The following is a 23135-nucleotide window of genomic DNA, read 5'->3' as shown; positions in this document are numbered from 1 at the left end:
AAGTAACAACCTCCAACATCACGTAAGGAGAGAAGTTATCCGACCCAACGTAAGGAGAGAAGTATCTTCGTCTCCGTGGCACATCGTAGGATGAACACAGCCGTGGCATCCATGTAAACAGGCACCCCTAACTCCGTGGGGACAACATCGCCTGGGTGGAAAGATCACCATTCGTTATTACGAGGAAGAATTCTCGTATGAACTGCTCAATAACATCAGAGATTCTAAAGTTCTGTATAGAACTGTTGTGACAGTGACAGTGAAGTGGCTTTGTATCTTTTGGTTTTTTTTTTTTTGTGGTTGTGTGTTGTTGTTGTATATATATATATATACACACACAAAGTTTTACTGTGTATTAGTTGTGTTATTCTTAGAACATTTGTATTAGTGTTAGTATTGTTAGAAGTAGACTATTAGTATTAGGATAGGGTATCGTGATATTGTATTGTTAGTAGTAGATATTTGTATTATTAGTAGTAGACATTTGTACTGTTAGTAGTAAGATATTAGTATTAGTAGTAGGTGGTAGTATTGTTATTGGTAGGAGAAGCTAGTTTAGTTAGTTGTGTTAGTTAATTTGGTATTAGTTTGAATTGAGATATTGTTATTGGGATTTAAAATTACTTTAAGGGAGGGAATAAATCTGTATTACAATCTCATTTGTGTTTGTGGTTGATTCAATACGTGACATTTTGGTGGCAGCGGTGGGATATTTAATTATTGTCACTATTGAATTAACTCAGACCATCATTCTATGAGAGATTAGGAGTTACTTCCTTGATGGTTTATCCTTGTAGTATTTGTTTGGCCAGAGGTGTGATAGGACCTCCGGCACCACTTCTACATCCTTGAGTGTTCGAGTTAGAATCAAGGTTGGTAGGGTGTATTTCATTTATTGGTCAGATTAGGCTATTGGTTGGAATTTTATATTTTTGGGTTCCATTCTATGCATGAATGTACTTTTGTATAGTCTAAGTTCCTATTGGTAGCATTCATTATTCACAGTTGTCCAAGACTAAGCCTGCTGGGTTTAACTGTACTTGTACTTCATACTATCACCATACAGCTAGATATGGATCTTGAAAAGATTATCAAATTGGGTCAGAGTTTAGGGTATGAGCAAAATGATTTGAGGACGTTTGTAAAAGAACAAACTGAGTTAGAGAGAGAGAAAGAGAAGGAAAAGTTAGAAAGAGAGGAAAGAGCAAGGGAGCGGGAAATCAAGAAATTAGAATTGGAGGAGAGAAAAGAGAGAGAAAAGTTAGAATGGGAGAAAGAAAAATTAAGAGTGCAATCAGAGGAGAGAATAGAATTAGCCAAGTTAGAAAAGAGTTATGCTGGAAATTATGAAGGACAGGTAGGAGAGAAACAATCAGGTGCTGCACCTAAGATGCCTAAGATGCCTCCGTTTGAAGACCGCAATGACAACATTGATGCATATCTTCAACGGTTTGAACGGGTAGCTGTAGCACAAGGTTGGAAGCCTTGTCATTGGGCAGCATATCTTTGTACGCTACTAAAAGGTAAGGCTTTGGAAGTATACTCCAGATTAAGTGTAGATGACGCAGAAGATTATACTGCTGTTAAGACTGCATTGCTAAAACGCTATGAAATGACAGAGGATGGATTTCATCAGAAATTTAGAACTGCTAAAACTGATACAGGTGAGATATTCACACAGTTTGTAGTTAGAATTGAGAACTATTTCAACAGATGGATTGAGCTTAGTGGTACTCAAAAGACTTTTGAAGGTGTGAAAGATTTATTGTTGCGTGAACAGATTTTAAATGTAACTGGAAGGGATCTTAGTATATTCTTGAAAGAGAGAAAACCAAAAGATGCTATGGAAATGGCCAGACTAGCAGAACAATTTATAGAAGCCAGAGGTACAGGTCCTGTTAGATATGGTAAGCAAGGTAGTTTTGGTCAACATGACAAAACAGAGGTCCGAGGTAAACCAGGAGAGAACAAGGCGCCAGGTGGTACAAAACCCAAACCATTTATTCCTATTAAAGAAAGGACATGTTACAACTGTAGTCAAATTGGACATTTGGCAGCACAGTGTAAGAAACCCAAATATAACGTGGCAAGTATCCAAGTAAGTGAATACACCAGTAACGTGTCTGCAGTCCTTCCAGATTGTATAGATGTTGAGGCAAGAATACCTGAAGTTGTAGATGGTGATGCCACAACTTCAGAGAGGGTGAGTGAACCAGATGTAGCCTCAGGAAGCATGTTTACTACAGACCACAACATGCCTATTCACAAGGGAAAGGTAAATGGCAAGCCAGTGGATGTCCTGAGAGACAGTGGCTGTACTGGCGTAATAGTGAGGAGGTCAAAGGTAGAGGATGAATGTTTGTCCTCAGAAACACAATCTTGTAAGTTGGCTGATAGTAGGGTGCTAATACTTCCCGTAGCATGGATTACCGTGGACACACCCTTTTATACTGGAAAGGTAAGAGCTGCATGTATGGACACACCACTCTGTGACCTGATATTAGGCAATATTCCAGGAGTGAGAGAACCAAGCGATCCAGATCAGACGTGGGATAAGGATGATATCCAGATGGTAAGTGCTGTGGAAACAAGAGGCCAAAGAAGAGTAAGACAAGAAGGCATGAAACCACTGAAGGCACTGAAACCTGTGGGGCTGACATTGAGTCGAGGTGAGTTCATTACCCAGCAACAACAGGATTCCAGTTTGGACAAAGTCAGGAAATTAGTGGAGGAAGGGAAAATTAGGGAGACCAGGCATAGTACTTCCTCTTACTATATTGAGAATGATATGCTCTATAGGAAGCATACCTTCACCAAGTTTGACAAGGGTAAGCAAGTTGTACAGGCAGTTGTACCAGTAGGGCTGCGTACCCAAGTGATGAAAGTAAGCCATGAAGCATTGATGGGAGGGCACCTTGGAATCAAAAAGACTTTAGATCGGGTTATGTCTCAGTTTTATTGGCCAGGAATAATGGGTGATGTTAGAAGACATGTGCTGTCCTGTGATATTTGTCAACGCACAACCCCCAAGGGCAAGGGAAGAAGAATACCACTAGGACAAATGCCATTAATCGAAGTACCATTTGAGAGAATAGCCGTTGACCTGATAGGCCCGTTGTATCCTGTCACTGACAAAGGTAATAGGTATCTTTTGACGGTAGTTGACTATGCAACCAGATACCCAGAGGCAGTACCTTTGCCAAGGATTGAAACTGAGTATGTTGCTGAAGCTCTTTTCGAAATATTCAGTAGAGTAGGTATCCCCAAGGAGATCTTGACGGACATGGGAGCCCAGTTCACTTCAGGTGTAATGAAGGAGGTAAGTAGATTATTATCCTTGCATCAGCTAACTACTACCCCATATCATCCAATGTGTAATGGCCTTGTGGAAAAATTCAACGGTACTCTGAAGACAATGTTGAAACGAATGTGTGCAGAACGGCCATATGACTGGGACAGGTATGTAGCTGCTTTGTTATTTGCATACCGAGAAGTACCTCAAGAGAGTTTGGGATTTGCTCCCTTTGAACTACTGTACGGGCGTACAGTGAGAGGGCCAGTGCAGATTCTCAGAGAAATCTGGACTAAAGACATACAAAATCCTGAGGTAAGAACTACTTATCAGTATGTGTTAGATTTGCAAAACCGACTGGAAGACACTATTCATATAGCACAACAAGAACTAAAAAAGAAATCAGGTAAGTACAAAAAGTTCTTTGATGCAAAATCACAAGCACGGAAAATGAAAGTAGGTGACAAAGTGTTACTTCTGTTACCTACCGATTCCAACAAACTCCTACTCCAGTGGAAAGGACCATATGAAATCTTGGAGGCCTTTGGTATTGGCAATTACAGGATACAGGTAGGTAATAAGACTAAAACCTATCATGCAAACCTACTGAAAAAGTACATTGACCGAGAGGAGATCAAGGACACAACTGTATGTGACGTCAGCATAGCTCACCTGATGTATGCTAGCGCCGGGCTAGTAGATGTCAAAGCGGAAGAGGTAAGTATGTTAGACATAGTTTCACCTGCGCTAGTTTCAAAAGAAACATATCAGGATGTAGACATTTCCAAGGACCTGACAGAAGAACAACAAATTGAGGTGAGAGAGCTCGTAAGTGAATTCAGGGATGTGCCCATGATTTACCAGGGAAGGTAGACTGTATGCAGTATAAGATCAAGTTGACATGCAATGAGCCTATAAGATCCAAACCATATCCGCTTCCACATCACATGAGGGACGTTGTCGCCAAAGAGATACAATCAATGTTAGATATGGGGGTGATAGAACCCTCTCACTCACCATATGCTTCCCCCATTGTACTTGTGAAGAAGGCTGATGAGACTTACAGAATTTGTACCGATTTTCGCAAGTTGAATCAAGTAACGGTCTTTGATGCAGAACCAATTCCATTAGCCGATTCCGTATTTGCAAGGCTTCGACACTGTAAGTACCTAACCAAAATTGATGTGAGCAAGGCATATTGGCAGATCCCAATGGAAGAGAGTAGCAAAGAACTGACGGCCTTTATAACCCCTGATGGGTTATACCAATGGAAGGTGATGCCATTTGGAGTAGTCAACGCACCAGCAGTATTTTCCCGACTCATGAGGCAAGTATTACATAGCATACCTAACACTGACAACTACATAGACGACATCATAGAAGGAACAGAGGAATGGTCACCTCATGTGGTAAGTCTGAGAGACATATTTACAAGGTTAAGGCAATTTCATCTTACAGCTCGACCATCAAAGGTAAAAATAGGATACAAACAGTTGGAGTTTTTGGGACACAGGGTTGGGAGTGGCCTAATTCAGCCGGAGGGTAAGAATGTGGAGAAAATCCTAAATGTTGAACGACCACAAACTAAGAAACAGGTCAGAGCTTTGCTAGGATTAACTGGGTACTACCGGAAATTCATCCCAAATTATGCAGCCATAGCAGTGCCTCTGACTGATCTTACCAAGAAGGGCAAATCAAACAAGGTAGTATGGACAGAGAGTCAAGAGTTAGCTTTCACGACGTTGAAAACACACATGTCAAGTTTTCCAATCTTGAAACTGCCAGACTTGGAGAAAACATTCCTAGTAAGAAGTGATGCTTCTGACGTCGGAATCGGAGCTGTTCTTTTACAAGAACAGGAAGGTGAGCGGTTTCCAATAATGTACGTGAGTCGAAAGTTGGCAGAACGTGAGAGGGCGTACTCTACCATAGAAAAGGAGTGTTTGGCAATAGTATGGGCAATACAGAAGTTAGAAAGATATCTGTATGGGCGGGAGTTCATTCTTGAAACGGACCATCAGCCCTTAGTATGGATGACCAAAGCAAATTGACCAATGGACGAGTGATGAGGTGGGCTCTAACTTTGCAACCTTACAGGTTTCTGATCCGTGCAATCAAGGGGATTGAGAATGTGGGAGCTGACCTCTTGAGCCGGTGTTCGCCCTAGTCACACTGTGTGCATAGCAGTATGTAAATAATGCATTTTTCAGCATCATAGTGAAGATATGACAGTCATTACTTTTTGTGTATTATTGTTGTCATTGTGTATATATATGGTTTTGTATTAGATAATGTCTTTAAAAGACGTTAGGACAAAGTTATATGTGATCTTGTTTGTTATATAATTGTGCTCAGGTACAATTTACTTAAGTGGGGAGGTGATGTCAAGATCACAGATAATCTTGTATATTTTAATTATATGTTAGTACTTCAGATAGATGTATTACGGTACGGTTACATTAGTATATTAAGCTTAGCGAGTTGTTTTTAGATATTGTCAGGTAATACTATGGGAACAGGTTAGGGTCAGGGAAGCGTGACTGGGTACGGGTGATAGCTGGGGAGTTAATTGGTGTAACAATAGGGAGGTCAGGGGTAGCTTGGGCTTTGGGGTCAGTTTAAATAGCGGGGCAGGGTAATAATTTGGACAGTCAGCCAGAATCAGCATGGTCATGTAAGGCATGGACTAATATTGTGGGAGACTTCTACTCTGGTTGGCTGTCCCGGAACTGGCCGGTTAACCTTAGAGTGCGTAGGAGGGAAGAACCTCCGATATTATGTAGGAGGAAGTAACAACCTCCAACATCACGTAAGGAGAGAAGTTATCCGACCCAACGTAAGGAGAGAAGTATCTTCGTCTCCGTGGCACATCGTAGGATGAACACAGCCGTGGCATCCATGTAAACAGGCACCCCTAACTCCGTGGGGACAACATCGCCTGGGTGGAAAGATCACCATTCGTTATTACGAGGAAGAATTCTCGTATGAACTGCTCAATAACATCAGAGATTCTAAAGTTCTGTATAGAACTGTTGTGACAGTGACAGTGAAGTGGCTTTGTATCTTTGGTTGTTGTTTTTTTGTGGTTGTGTGTTGTTGTTGTATATATATATATATACACACACAAAGTTTTACTGTGTATTAGTTGTGTTATTCTTAGAACATTTGTATTAGTGTTAGTATTGTTAGAAGTAGACTATTAGTATTAGGATAGGGTATCGTGATATTGTATTGTTAGTAGTAGATATTTGTATTATTAGTAGTAGACATTTGTACTGTTAGTAGTAAGATATTAGTATTAGTAGTAGGTGGTAGTATTGTTATTGGTAGGAGAAGCTAGTTTAGTTAGTTGTGTTAGTTAATTTGGTATTAGTTTGAATTGAGATATTGTTATTGGGATTTAAAATTACTTTAAGGGAGGGAATAAATCTGTATTACAATCTCATTTGTGTTTGTGGTTGATTCAATACGTGACACAGGTCACAACATTGACGTTAACTATCTAATTTGATGCAGCGATGATCTGTTAAAAGAGATAACGTCTTATGTTCCAACAAGGTTCCAGCGAATCTGCCTTTTAAAGAATTGTTTCCTCTTATAATGATTGCTGCTTTGGTTCCGAGAAACGGAAAACTTCCGTTCCTTCCGATCTAATTTGAACTGATTCTCCACTGCTAAGACTCAATCCCTCTTTGTCGACATCCGTTTCTCCCTGATGACTCTCTCGAATACCTGGAGTATCCAAAATACCAATACTGCTCGCTCCTTCAGCCGTTGGCCTTGACCTTTGTCTCACAGCTCCACCATTATTCTTGTCTCAATCATAACCTTCATTGACGTTCCCGTTCTTCATCTCCAACCCACCATGCTCAGTAAACTCAGCATCATCTTTCTTTCCCCCTTTGCAATAGTTCTCAGAACACAGTATAATTAATCTGTACACAAACAACAGGATCACAAGGACGTTCTTGGCAGTGAAGAACACCACGCTATATGTGAATAGTTGAAACTGAAGCATACAGAACAATCGCAGGCAGAGGAATGGACCGTCCTGCATCAGCATGCTGGTGAAGATGGCGATTATCTCCAACTTAACTCCCTCTTTATGTCCTATCAGAATTGGCGTTGTTTTCTCGACGACTGTTGTCAAGACTAAGGTAAACTGAAGGATGCTCAACGTCCACACGGACAGGAACACGTAGGTGATGACGATACTGCCTCTCACGACGTCTTCATCAAACAGAGAGAACAACTCCATGATATCCGAGGCGGTGGCGAGGAAGCTGAAGAGAAGCTGAGAGAGTTGCTCCCGACTGACTTCACCACGGGGAAGGAGCCATCGACCCAGGATCATCAGATACAGCAGGCTCTCCTCAATAACCAATACCCAGGTGTCAGGAGTTAATCGAATCGGGATTCGGACCTTGAAGGATAAAAAGAAACTTGTAATATGGATACTCACTGACAGTTGTAAAGTGCATTGAAGTATATAAAAACTACGAATTGTCAAAAACAGTAAGGAACCCGTTTTGAAGAGTATTTCAGTGATACCACGTCTTGACTGCATGACGTAAAGGGGGCGTAATGCAAGTTGTTGACGTTTTCCAACTTAGTTAATTACACAAGCGCGGGTATTGTGCTGACGATGAGGGAAGAATCCGTGTTTGGAATCATCGATCATCGGATCCTGTTACGGGTAAGGGACGAAATCCTTGACACGGTTGTGTTAGTTACACCTGCGCTGGTGGTATTTCTCTTACAGTTATGTTATTCCTATTTGTATGTCATTTCGGCGAATATGCTACACGATGTTATTGTTATTGGCTTCCGCCGTTCAGATGTGAGTCCCTTATTTGGATCTACAGATCGTGGGTCCAAATAACCAACCAGATTCGTATTTATAAAGATCATTGGATAAATTGTAAACGCCCTGTGTCAATTCGAGCTTTCCTTTCAGCGAAAGTTGGCCAGCCGTCTCTCAGGCGCAACACCCTCACTATCACATCTGTATTGTGCTGATACATACTTGATGAAGGAGTCTCAACTTGAAAAAAGGTTATATGTATGTCCGTCATCTTAATGCTACGCTAACAATAAAAACTGATGTTTAAATGTATGTTATCCTCTATTTTACATTTAAAACTATAAACATATTTCACAGTTGGGTGCAACACTTACGGTGTGTCATTTCAGAGTGTAGTTTTGAAAAGTTTAACTTCATGAACTGACATCTGTAACTTTGGTAAACTTGTTCAGTCAAGTTGATCAGATGAGTGTTTTAAAAATGTTACAAAATGTTGTGACAAGGCTATGCCAAAACGTTTAATTGTTAAGCTCGGTTGGACCGGTATCCAGCAATAATGGCGTATCGAGACGTGCACAAGCAAGTGAACTAACCCCTGCAATGTCGACGTCGGTGACGGCGGTGATGTTGGTGGTGGCGAACGTTGCTTGGCGACTGATCTCAAGCAGCCATATAGCTGGCATCGTGCTCATCAGGGAGAAGAGGAAACACGGAGAGAGCCTGAAACAGTAGGGAGGAGGATTACAAACACATCTGGTGCTGACTGCCATCAGTGAATTAGTAAGACTTGCGTGCTTGAATTGTGTTTAATACCACAGATGGCAGTTTGTTTCGTGTGTATTCCAGCTATATCACTGTGGCCTAAGATATTCTAATTTGGGCCAGACACGCCATGTTTCACGCCGTCGGGGTACGATGACACACATCAACCAAGTCTGGGTGAGTGAGTGAGTGAGTGAGTGAGTGAGTGAGTGAGTGAGTGAGTGAGTGAGCAAAATCGGGGCTACCAGAATTCAGCAAAGCAAAGGTTACCGTGGACCTGTTCGACGCTTCAAAGTACATTTCTGCACCACAACTGATATTATTATTCCTGCTTCGTGACTGTGGAATATGTGGAAGATATGTTATGTGTCAAGTGAAATATCATGTTTCTCTCATCGTGTTACTGGGGTAAAGGAAATATTTTCATGTGAAAATATCTCTCTTCCCCCGTCACGAAATACGCCACGAGTGAAAATATCTCCTTTCCCCCAGTCACTCGATGTGAGGAATATGATATTTCACTCGACACATGAAATATCCTTATTAATATATACTTTTGTGTAGTTGTTAAATTAAATTATTTCATTGAAAATGTAAAACTTTGAAACGTACATTCTCCCTACCTAACACACAGTGTTCACCATCCCTTGTATTTGCGGACCGCCTCCGTGGTCTAGTGGTAGAGCGTCCGCCCAGAGCAGAAGGTCCGGAGTTCGATCCCCGGCCGCGTCATACCAAAAGACGTTAAAAGATGGTACTTGTTGTTACCCCGTCTGGCGCTCGGCCTTAAGGGGTTAAAACAAGGACTGGTCGGCTCGGAGTCAGTATACTGTGTCTGAGTGGGGTATGCATGTTAAACTGCGGCATGGTATCTCAGTGAGTTAGCACTATAAATCGGCATCAGTCCAGTCTAGCACAAGCAGCCACACACACACACAGGTGCATGCACGTCGCTATATAAGTGTAGCAATCTTGGACGCGACGTTAAACCCCATTTCACCTCACCTCACCTTGTATTTGCGACTTTAAAAGTAGTTCCGTGTTTGCGTAATCTCAAAAATATATACAAAAGTATCCAAAAATATTAAGGGTCACGATAATTCTTTATGATACATTTCGATATGATTATATACAAAATCAACTTCAACAAAAAATATTTTGGAAAACTAAGAGACCGCTGTTGGAAGCGGAAAAATACACGCTGGTCAAGTAACAAAAAGGCGCTCTGCAAAACGAACAATCTCGATTGACGAGTTAAATCAGATATTTACAGTTTACAAAGAAACATTTTCTAGAGGATAACAACCAGCCTGAAATGATATCAACTCCATAAATGGCCATCTGTCATTATTTTTCCTTGACAATGTGGAACTAACGTAAAAAGGACGTCAACAGTTTGTGTTCGGGCCAGACACTTATGATAAATGGAGATAATTTAAGGGGAGGTAACTCTTGTATGACAATAGTTCCGTTAAAGTGTTATGTTCACTGCAGTGAATATCAAGTGTTATGTTCACTGCAATGAAAATATCAGCTTTCTCAACTCCAGAAAACTCACTTTACACTGAAGTGTATAATAAATACATCTTACGGCGACCCTTGACCATCACATACATACTTTTCTCGTTATCGGCGGATGATCTAAAAACATATGATACCCAACGCTGCTCGTTCGGTTTCAAATGAAACTAGCATTCTCCAATCGATATGTAACATAGCTTTGCATTAAAAACATTATCCTTCATCTCCATGAACGTTGATTTATTATAGTATGAACAATTACAAATTCTTGCATACTACCGAATGATACAAGGAACATTGTATTGTATAAGGAATGCGTTGTTCATAATGGAGTGAGTGAGTGAGTGAGTGAGTGAGTGAGTGAGTGAGTGAGTGAGGTTTTACGCTACTTTTAGCAATATTCCAGCAATATCACGGTGGGGGACACAAATGGGCTTCACACATTGTGCCCATGTCGGGAATCGAACCCGGGTCTTCGGCGTGACGAGCGAACGCTTTAACCACTAGGCAACCCGACCGCCCCTGTATAAGGAAGGTGTTGTTCACAATGGAACATTCAGTAGGAAGTATAGCTTTCTCCAGAGTATTAGAGTCCGCAGGTTTAAGTTGATTTGGTCAATGAATGAAAGATGCTTATCAGAGAACAAAGAAACATGATTTATCGACAAAGAGAGAACAAATCACTTTGAATGAAACTGCAAAGTATCAACGATCAAATTTGATTATGTCCATAGACATATAAAGATATATTTCCACTACAAAATTAATTTCTTTTATAAGTCATATCTTTTAAATTAAAATCCACAACGTCAACGCTTTATACGTAACTCGTTTGTTTACAGGCCGATGTCACCATAGATTTTCAGTGATTCATTCATGTAATTTTCACCACTATTTTGCCTTTTACGCACAGCAGAATCTGTTTCAACAGATAGTCCAGACTGATTATTCTCTAGCGTTGGTGTGTTATATTTCATTATATTTCAATTCCGTCCTTTACAAACAGCATCCTGCTCATATGTATGTCGGAATGAAATTTACATGGGAAAACATCACACAGAGAAAAGAGTCACACATATGCCCAGGAAAAAACAAAGGAAAAAGGTCACATTTATATTTGCTAACACAGATCATGACCCGTGAATATCCGGGGTAGAATAGGTCTTTAGCAACCCATGCTTGCCGTAAAATGCGACTATGCTTGTCGTAAGAGGCGACTAACGGAATCGGTCGGTCAGGCTCGCTGACTTGGTTGATGCATGTCATCGATCCCAATTGCGTGGATCGTTGCTCATGATATCAATCACTGGATTGTCTGGTCCCAACTAGATTATTTACAGACCGCCGTCATATAGCTGGGATATTGCTGAGTGCGGCGTTAAACAACAAACCATCCATCCAACCATCCAGTTTGAACTTTACATTAAATTATAAAATAAAGGTCTATATAATTCTTTAGTTGCTGCATGCGAACATGTTGAACGTGTTTGATCGTACAATAATTGTACAGTTAGCGCATTTATTCATGTAAAAATACAAGCTTTAGATGTAATGACAATTAAACAGTTTTCTATCAGCACAAATATGTGGCGAACATCAACAAGGTACTATATTGCACCCAGTGTATCACGGTAACGTTTCAACTGCATACATTGGTCAATAAACAACAACAAACAATTGCAACTCACTCGCTCTGTCGACATGGCAGTATAGCAGAAAATATAATGTTAAACTCGACACTATGTCTACTGATAGCATCGGTTATTGTGACCCAGGCCGACGGATCAGTCAGCATGCGAATTACATTATCAGCTCCCTGGGGAGTATACCCAATACGAGTATACGTGTACTTAACATCGACGATAGGGTAAACAATGTCATATGAGTATAAACTAGGCATGCAATATTGTGTGTTTCATGCAGTTCATTGTATCTCTCATCCAATAACAGTTATTACTTAATCCTTGCAGTTTACATTTCAATACTGGTTAGTTTTTGGAAACGTCCTTTTACCTCGGTTACATACACCTGTACATAGCTATCCTTACATTTTAATGACATTTTACTAAAGAAATAGTGAGTGAGTATGGTTTTACGCCGCTTTTAGCAATATTCCAGCAATATCACGGCGGGGGACACCAGACACTAAAGAAATAAACGACGTTTATCGTACCATAAAACACTACAGGGGGAATAACCACTCGGGGCCGCGATATGAGATATCAACATTATGTACAGCCTATTTAAGGATGTTGATAAAACGTACAAGCTTTAAAACTATTAACCTGTATTTAAATAATGATGACTCCCTGAATACAATCCGACCCCTGCAATATTGGACAAGTCTATTGAACAAACAGGTAGGTAAAGGCCGGTATTTTCCGCATATATACACTCCTCACGTCAAACATCTATACCTTTTCTTCTGATACCGATTGTCATATCTGATCGTTCGGCCACTGCGTTTATCTGCGTAGACCAGCTACGTATTTTGGGAACAACTAACAAGACACTTCCCTCTCAAAAATAACGTCGTCAAATATATGAGCACATATTAGAATCTCCAGAAATGACTTCATGATAGAACAATGTTTTATCGTGAAATAAAATACGCTTCGTTCTTCATTGTTCTTTGCGATTTATCGCATAGCTATCTTATATTATTGTATAATCAACACTGTACTGTATCAAGGATTCGAATTACATCAGGAGGTGATGCACATAAGAGGGAGAATCTATGGATGTCAACTTTGTTATTACAATGTTCTGTAGATTCTGTAGATTCTGTAGGAGATTCTGTTCTCCTTGTTGAGTATCTTTGTTCGCATTGCAGTTACGTTTGATTATAGACTGTAGGGGTAATCTTTTCGAGGCAAGAGGGTTAACTGACGATAAAAGTCCAGTTTCCACCCTTGCCGAACTAAGCTGGTATTATGGAGTTACAGTTTGGTCATAACGCGCAACGAAATCGAAATCCGGTTCCTAAATAGATTTCGGTCGATTGCAGGATTTGCAAAGCATGTGCACCGCCAACTCGTTGTCAACAGATATTTTCCAAATCTTTTCATGTTTATAATCAAGGGGCTCACGTGATTTGATGTATTTCGCGATGTAAGACCCGTTTGATCACAATATAGATGTTGATTATCTATCAGATCGTCCTGACTGGGCGCCGCCATTTTATTTAAAGCACATGCAAGTGAAGCGACAGGTGGAATTTGATTGGTCCATAGGAGAGGCTTAGAAGGGACATGACTCGTAATAGCCACTGGTGGCGCCACGACCGATCCCAGGAATTCCAGCCTAGTTCGGCAAGGGTGGAAACTGGACTTTTATGGTCGGTTAACTAGTGGTAGGGTAGTCTTGTGATTTGAAGCGTGAACTGGAATGATTCCCAAAGCAATGTGTTCCTGTAATGTTTGTTTGTTTGTTGTTTAACGCCGCACTCAGCAATATTCCAGCTATATGACGCCTTTCTGTAGATAGCCGAGTCTGGACCAGATAATCCTGTGATTGATATCATGAGAATCGATCCACGCAATTGAGAAAGGATGACATGCATCAACCAAGTCAGCGAGCCTGCCCACACGATCCCGTTCGTCGCCTCTCACGACACGCATGGGTTGTTGAAGAACAATTTTAGTTCTACAACGCTACCAAGGTACCCCATATTTGACACTGTGTCTTTTAAGACCTACTGCGTTTTCCCTCGTCATCAAAGATCCAACAATGTTGCATCTCTTCATATACCAGCGAAATAGTGGAAGTTAAGAACAAAAGGTACACACACCCAAGCACATATGTAGAGATCACACATTAACCGTCTGTAAGGAAGAATGACATTTGGAATACTAACTGACAGACAAAATGACAAATAATTAGCAGCGAGTGAAGGTGGGTACAGTCTGGTAAATACATTTTAGTATTAATCTCGAAGAATTTCCAATTACATCCCTCCTTTGTGGTCAAAGAATCACCTTTTCCCCAATTATTATAAATGTATCACAAATTCCTCACTTGTCATCCTTCAAACCACCTAATTTCACGTTCCTATCCACGCAATGCTGTCCAGAAGGCGGAACAGTGTTGTGTTTGGCGGAACAGTGTTTAGGTGTTTAGGCCTGGGGCACCTTCATTTGAACGAGGATTATACCTGGTTTGATTGCACTTCAAATTTCAGTCCCTGAATAACTTACTGCAAGTCAAGCATTTACCAGATCGTGATGACCCTTAAATTGGCGTAAATGCGTAAACGATGTTGTCCATTGAAATTGTCTGATGAAACAGGATATTAAATAACGCAAGCTCCGACGTTCATACAGTTTGGCCCTCACTCTATGAAGGTTCATAGTCCAATGAACTCACACCAAGTGAAGGTCAATTCTTAATTGACATTGTCTGCTGATGGTTATATTTGCTGACTAGAAATTATCTATCTTATAAGGCAACTTGTGTACCTATCGTGAGATGGTACGTTGCTTTTTAAACATATATCGTTTTAATGACAATATCTACTTCAGCCTGTGCAGGAAATGTGGAATTAGTCGTATAAGATCAGCGTCTTCAGTAAAAGTTGAAGTGTTTCAATGCTTAATCTCCTTTCAAAGTATACATTCAAACACTTTAACAGGAATTGAGCACACTGGTACATTGGTAATTAGATAGGAGATACTTGAAAGCACATGTCCTCTAGACTGAGATGGGTTTACGAACGTTAATGATAATATGATATCGACATAAGTAAGAATGAGTAAATTACTGAATGGTCAACCAACCAACAATTCAAAGGATATGTACCTGGCTCAGTATATTCATATTTGTTTTCATATATTTAATGATTTGCTACGAATATTGTTATGATAGTGATACTTAATATGATAGAAAAGTAGTTATTGTTCACTGATGGAATATGAATTATTAACATCAGTTGGTTATATACTATTACCATATCTGGATAATATTTGACGAAACTGGATCCTTTTCATATAATTATGTTATCTTCAATTGAATTTTAATAACTATCAGAAAAATGTTTAATGACATAATGTATCAGTTAACATAACATTTCATTGTATATTTTCTGTTAAACAATTGGTGAGTGTTTAGAAACCGGTGTCGAATGGACAGTGCATGTTTAAAACACATTCAAATTAGAACACGTCCTCCGTCTAATATCGAGCGATAATCCTAACTGTACTTACCATTTCCACTCGATGCCCTCTTTCTTCACAACCACGTATATTCCTTCTATAATGAAAGGCACTGTGGCCAGTGTCAGCAGCCAGAACTGGTCATTCTGCCAGACATCGGTCACTCTCCAGATGGCCACTATAGTGTGCAAAAACAATACCAATCTAACGGTCACTGCCTTGATTATATTCATCATGGCCATCATGCATTCGTAGGATTAAACCCAGGTGCCCAGTTTGTCTATACACACGTTCTACACGAGGACGACTAAGCGCGGCCGACCCGTCTCAGTGCTTTAAGCTACAAACTCAGGGACTGCTGTTGAATGTAGGTGAGCACCTTGTCTCACACCTCGAGATTTACCTCCGCATAGATTCGGTCTCCCGCCCCTGAAGTAGTTGGTTGGTTGGTTCGATGAGATGCATCAACCAAGTCAGCGAGCCTGACATTCGTTACCAACTCGTGTTATCCCGGGACATGCCGAATAGCGACTTGTGCCCCCCTCATGGCCATTTTTGCAAGCGGGTTCCGTCTTAACGCAAACGGGCATACCTAAAACAATTGTCAACTCGTTGCGTAATGGTTCACATACATTTTCCCGTCTATTATATACTACTCAAAATTTGATAAGGATCGTAGATATTTTTCTTAATAAAAAAACAAAATAACTGCATAACTGGCAATATTGTGTTCAAGTGAAATCAAAAACGTCTCCAACACACTTGCACGTGCATTTCATGCCATGGGAAATGCGTTTCACATCACAGTTCATGCTTTTGCTACCATTGCACGATTTCCAATCAGGCAACGGTGTCTGATTCATTCCGAAACTTTAAACTCAATTCAGTGTTTACACTACGTTTATCTACGCAATGCCCCCTCAACGTGTAAGGCGTCGTCTGACGACAGAACAACTGGGCAGATGTATTGGAATGCTTGATGCTGGCTATTCACAACGTGACGTTGCCAATGCACTAAACGTCAGCCAGAGCGTTGTAAGCAGGGCCTGGTCCCGACAGCAACATTTTGGTACAGCAGCACACCGACATGGGGTTGGTCGTCAGAGGTCGACAACCCAACGCCAAGATCATTTTGTGGCTCTTCAGGCACGACGTCATCCCTTCTGGACAGCAACCAGCCTACGTAACGACCTCCTGAACGCCTCGGGGGTGAATGTGTCCACTCAGATGATACGGAATCGTCTTCACAATGCAGGTCTCTACTCGAGAAGGGCATGTGTCCGAATCCTCCTGACTGTTCGACACCGGCGGGAGCGATTGGAATGGGCTGAAGATCATGTCACTTGGACACGGAACGATTGGGTTCCAGTTCTGTTCACCGATGAGTCCAGGTATTGTTTGGACTTTACAGACAGGAGGCAGCGGGTGTGGCGACGACAACGTGAACGTTTCCATGATGCCAACATCAGTGAACATGACCGTTATGGTGGTGGTTCCATCATGGTCTGGGGTGGAATCAACAGAGATGGAAGGATCTTCATGTCCTGGAGAGAGGAACAATGATGGGGGTGAGGTACCGGGATGAGATCCTCGATGTGTACGTCAGACCCTACGCTGGTGCTGTTGGCCCTGAGTTCATCCTGATGGATGATAACGCCCGTCCTCATCGCGCCAGGGTGGTTGAGCAGTACCTTGAGCAGGAGACAATTGTCCACATGGATTGGCCAGCGCGCTCGCCGGACTTGAACCCGATTGAGCATGTCTGGAACATGCTGCAGGTTGCCCTTTCACGACGTAGAGCACAACCCACGACTTTGGCAGAGCTCGGACATGCCCTCGTGGAAGAGTGGAACAACCTTCCCATTGGGAACATCCGGGTGCTTATTGACAGCATATCTCGACGTTGTAAGGCCGTCATTGATGCAAGGGGAGGTCATACTCGATATTGACACTTCATCGACTAAGTGTAATGATGGACTATCCCTCATAACTGTGTAATTCTTTCTCTTGTTTGCTGTTAACATTTTTTAATGAAATGCCTTTTGGTGTTTGCAGATTTCAAACATTCCATATTGATACAAGTTCATGCCGTTCATGAATTTTCATTCATAACATGATTAAACACGTTTCTGAGTCAGAGTCATGTCTTTTGTTATGTTTGTGGTAACTTACACACATATCACCTAGTGATCCTTATCAAATTTTGAGTAGTATATATGTTTCAGATGCAATTTAAAGCACATCTGGACATGCAGAATTATACAGTATGGTTAACTGTGTCTTTGGATTATTTTTAGATGCATGACATATGTAAACTCAAAAATGATTTCTGAGGGATTCTTTGACGAAGAAATTGAAATCATGCGCGCATTCTGATTGGTTTGTCGTATTATCGCACATAACATTCATCGATAGGGGGACGAGTCTTCTTGCGGGTTACGGAAAGGGGCGAGTGGTGACGAATGCGAGCCTGACCACCCGATCCCGTTAGTCGCCTTTTACGACAAGCAGAGTCACCTTTTACGGCAAGCATGTCCCTGAAGTAAGGTATTGGGAGCCGGTACCCACTAGTCGGGTATTTATCCTAGTTTACCCACTGGCTTGTAACGCAATGCTACACCAAGGCTCCTAGCCCCGCCTCGTAGCTTCCCTCACACCCTAGCGCTCTTGTGGCTGTGTTTGGTGCATGCGAGGGCCAGTTGGGGCCATGTGATTATGTATTGTGAAAGTATTGGATCTTTTATCTGTCCTATATGACATCCTCTATTGATCCTAGCATGCTCGTTGTCAATACAATTCATTGTGTGGAGGAAACGCATGACATGGTCCTTGACGATTTTCCAAACCTTATTATTAAGCGACACAAGCCATTTTATTATTTTATATAGGTGGTAATGTCATGTTTTTGAAAGAACGGGTGATATATTAATTAAATATATTCGCACGTCATTTGAAAAGGCATGCACTAGCAGGTACGACCTACGGGATGTCATGGAAAATAGGGAATCTGCATTCCAAATGTGTGACTTTTTACAGCTGTTCAATGTAGTAACATTCAATGACGCGTTTCACGTCGACAGGTTTCGTTTGACTTTTTCTCACAAAGCTTTATACGTTCACGGTATAAAAGGGATCGTATATGTTTGTATATGCAGTGAATACAAATATCCACTTGCATTCCTGTGCGGAATGTGAATCCTGGAGCATTACACCCTACTCAGTCCATGTTAGTCTGCGTACCCAAACGATGCTAATCGCAAACTAAGCTATAAGCCATTGGTGTGTCTGGTCCATGATCGGTTAATACGAAACCACTGATAAAAGAAAATTTTGCACTGTGTGGCTGAAAACCCCGATTATCTGTTTCATGTGCTCTGAAAACAAAGTTTTACATAAGATGATGGATAGAGGAACCTGTCTAAACAGGATTTGTTTGAGTGAGTGCGTGAGTGAGTGAGTGATGGCTGGAGTATGGTTTTATGCAGCTTTTAGCAATATACCAATAATATCACTGCAGGGGACACCAGAAATGGGCTACACACATTGTACCCATGTGGGGAATCGAACCCAAGACTTCCGCGTGACAAGCGAACGCTTTAACCACAAGACTACCCCACCGCTCAGGGTGTGTGTGATATTGGAGCCCAGTATAACCAGTACATGGTTATCGAAACCGTATCATCGACTATTCGAGCTTACGCTTTAATCTCTAGCTTCCCCAATATCTCTAGATGATATTAAAACATATAAAAATGAGCTCATATATTACATTTTTGTATCGGGGACTGTGAGTAGCGTGACGAGATCAAATGATCTGCACGTACCTTTGGTCACGTATAATAACAGTACGTTCCATTTCCTCTAATGTATCACACACACACACACACACACACACACACACACACACACACACACACACACACACACACACACACACTAACACACACACACACACACACACACACACACACACACACACACACACACACACACACACACACTGGCATAGAGGTTTATTCTTCTCGGTGTACATTGGGAATCAAAGGTTGGTGGTTAACAGAAATGTGAAAATAAGAACCGATATAGCTGGCATAAATGATGTGATGAGCCGCTTAAGACCTGTTTCAATGACCGAAATACATGCTTTAATTCTAAACCTTAACTTCAATTATATTCGACGCGTCACCTTGACGTGGGAGGAAAGTCTTAGACGATTACCCAAAATGTAGCGATACAAATGATATGAATGGATCACCGAAATCAGTGATGACACCAGGTGTTTGCGAAATTGGTAAACGTTATCCTGGTCTACGGGTAGCACCCGCTACTCACACATATTTTCATGAAAAGGTAATTGTTTATTTGTTGCCTAACGCCGCACCCGCCAATACTCCTGCATAGTTACGGCGGCGGCCTGTTAACAATCGAGTTCAGACAACCCACAGAAATGGGTATGGTGCTGAGATACCTACAAACATTATCTGGGCGAATTCCAACTATACTATGCCGAAGGGGCTCATCTTTGCACTGCGACACCCGAACCCCTTTAAAACTTTGAGATTTGCTTTAATTATTTGCTGTAAATACTGTTGTGATACTGATACTTAATATGATAGAAACGTAGTTATTGTACACTCATACGTTGTAATATCAATTATTAACGTTTTGTTGTTTATAAACTGTTCCAACATCTGTCTAGGACAATATTTGACGAAAAATCGTTATTATGTAAATTTATTTCGCTCGCATTTTCGATTTAACCTTCATAAATAACACAAAAATGTTGAATTATACAGTGCATCAGTTAACTTGATAATTAACAAAAACTTTGAGATACGTGTACACATGTAGATTTATTTCCTCTGATTTCAGGAACCATCCAATTACGTTCGCCGGACTGTGATTCCGACATCAAGGAACAGGCTGAAACGATCTCACAATGTTATAATAAACTTTTGTAACGACCAGAAGTGGGATACGACCAGAACTGGGATTAACACCATAGAGAATTATATCTGTGGCATGCAACTATGTGTTTAATTGACAAACATTTAATAAGAGCAAAATCATCTGCACTTCTTGTGTTTTTTATTCTTACTCCGTTCTGCAAAGTGCACCAATGGCAGTGCTACTGACTCGATATCCGTCATTTGTAGCTAAATATAGCAGTGCATAAAAGTGGTAATGCGGAACTAAAGCGGAATACAATTTCTTCTTTTTATACAGTAATAGATCGCTAATGAAAAAATGCAATTCCTATAAAAATTGTCGTGTTGCTTATTATTTGTAATTACTACCCATTGCCATGTTAATTTTCTAACCATGATATCACTCCCAGATGTATTATTTGATTGTCTATCATATCATAACCTTCGTGAGGTGGTTACATGTTTAATAATAGAGTAAAGTTTCTGTTAAATGGCTATCTTGGCCAATTCTGAACACAGTGTTTTCCTATGAAATAGCAAAAGCCAAATGAAAATAAAATAATCTCTAATTTATATATTTTAAAGATGTTATGCCACTCATTGGTGGGGATATAAGTGTAATAATACAAGTTCCTAGGATGTTAGTGTTATGCTTTTTTTCAAGATTATTTTAATTATTCTTCTCATACACAGAAACACAGGAGGAAAATATCTAGGAGTAAATAGGAGCATATGTGCCGTTCATGAGAACCGTTTCTTGTGCTTTGGTACAGAGCTCAGTGTCTTAGTGAATCAGAATGACTCACAATGGGAATTTTGCCTCGTGAAAACCACCCTGAAATGATCTGTGCATTGTAGCGTACGTGACATTCTACTGGGGAATTACGGGGAAATAACTCATTCATTAAGACCTCTTCTTAATGACATACACATCCACTCGATAATTAATTCGTGCAATGTATGTGACATAATTATATTCTCAGTTAGTACTGATCGTTATTCATTATCAAAGAAATATAGGTTGTGGTATTTAAAGTTTAGATTTGTCATTCAAAGTCGGCATGGAGCGTTATTTGTACAGGTGCGTTGGTTATTTAAACTGAGTATGGAGCATTAGTCATTACCAACACAACATAAGGTGTGTTATATTCGTTCTAAAAACCTATTGGGTGTAATTATCCAAGTTTCTGCACATGAATTTACATTGCCTATACTTGTTATGCCTCATCAAAAGAACATGTGGCCTTGTGCGTCTGCCGCCTAATACATTGATATATGCCACACACGTTAAAACCTTACAGTGATTAATTATTGATCATATTCCGTATAGTCGTAGTGTTACAAAAGGAGAAAAAAATTCCCGCGCGTCGGTCGCGATATTTGTCCCACACAGGAGACACCTCCCCTAAACGCCACAATAAAACTAATTAGATGTGTACTGAAGTAAATTATTCACCAGTCTCGCTTATCCGCCTAAACAGAATCCATTGTCGTAAAGGGTTAGAATAGGTCTTCAGCAAGTCATGTTTGTCGTAAAAGGCGACTATGCTTGTCGTAAGATGCGACCAACGAGATCAGGTGGTCAGGCTCGCTGACTTGGTTCATGCATGTCATCGTATCCCAATTGCTTGGATCGATGCGCTTGATATCAATCACTGGATTGTCTGGTCCCGACTTGATTATTTACAGACCGTCATATAGCTAGGATATTGCTGAGTGCAGCGTTAAACAAAAAAAATAAAAATATTTGGCGTAAAAACCAATAAAGCGGTGAATTATATGTGAAAAATATTTGAATGGCACTAAGAGTTAGCCAAAAAGGATGAACATGTACTCTCCTCCCGGTAGCACCCAACACTCACTCAATTTGCATGAAATAGTGAGAGTTTGTTTGTTGACTACAACCCTGAATTATGAATGATAACCAATTTTTGAAAAAGTGTTTTGGTCCAACGCTTTGAGGCAAAGATGTAATATATCCCTGTTTTTGTTATGCTAAAGTAACTTTTAACGTCTTTCCAAGAGAATATTTAAAATTCGACAGTTTTACCCGATGGTGATATTGGTAATATCTTAATACATTTGTATTGGTTGATGAATTATTTTGTTTTTGATACAGATGTCCCGTTTTTGGTTTCAAGTTTCAACAGTGCTTTGTTTAAAAAACGTCTTTCTCTCAATGGCAAAAATATGTTTAGTTGGTTTCTCCAATATTCAGTCCATTGCCTTTTGATCTAATGATAAAATTTTCGATATTTGTATTAATGCACGTGACTTCATCTTATTTAGTTTTTGTTATATCTATGTGTGGTATTTTTTGCGTCTAAATTAGCAATTATTCATGTAGTTCAGGTTCATTTAACAACATTTGTGCTATAATTTGTTGATTTCTTTCCCTTTCATTTTGTGATATTACGATTTAATACTTTTACTTTTAACATCGGTTTAAGTGTTTCCCAAGACAGTTTTCCATTTAAGTTAAATACATTTATGCTATCACTGTCCATGTATTTGGTATATTGCAATTCAGCTTCCTTACTTTTTCAGCAGTTTGGTGTATTCAGTATCAGTCAATTGTAGTGTAATTCGATATCGTGAAAGATCTAATCTATAACTTGGGTTGGACTTTCGACAAGCCAATTTCCTGACGTCCTCGAATAGAAAACAGGAAATAGGCA

The 23135-nt window shown here is 40.4% G+C and overlaps 1 protein-coding gene and 1 pseudogene across 1 annotated transcript; one reads left to right on the top strand and one right to left on the bottom strand.

Moving 5' to 3' along the window:
* Positions 1-673: 673 nt before the first annotated feature.
* LOC139467466 (uncharacterized) lies at positions 674-5343 on the top strand. The gene is made up of 3 exons (XM_071249011.1): positions 674-3319; positions 3806-4009; positions 4498-5343. Exons 1-3 carry the CDS (start codon positions 1073-1075, stop codon positions 5341-5343), a joined length of 3297 nt encoding a protein of 1098 aa, XP_071105112.1. The 5' UTR covers positions 674-1072.
* A 771-nt stretch (positions 5344-6114) lies between these two features.
* On the bottom strand, positions 6115-15821 carry LOC139467465 (transmembrane protein 26-like; annotated as a pseudogene).
* Positions 15822-23135: the final 7314 nt, after the last annotated feature.

This window comes from Haliotis cracherodii, unplaced genomic scaffold (assembly GCF_022045235.1).
Source record: "Haliotis cracherodii isolate W230 unplaced genomic scaffold, xgHalCrac1.p SCAF_2, whole genome shotgun sequence".
Taxonomy (NCBI): Eukaryota; Metazoa; Mollusca; class Gastropoda; order Lepetellida; family Haliotidae; genus Haliotis; species Haliotis cracherodii.
Note: the sequence above shows the minus strand (reverse complement) of the source record. Positions and strands in the feature narration are given on the sequence as shown.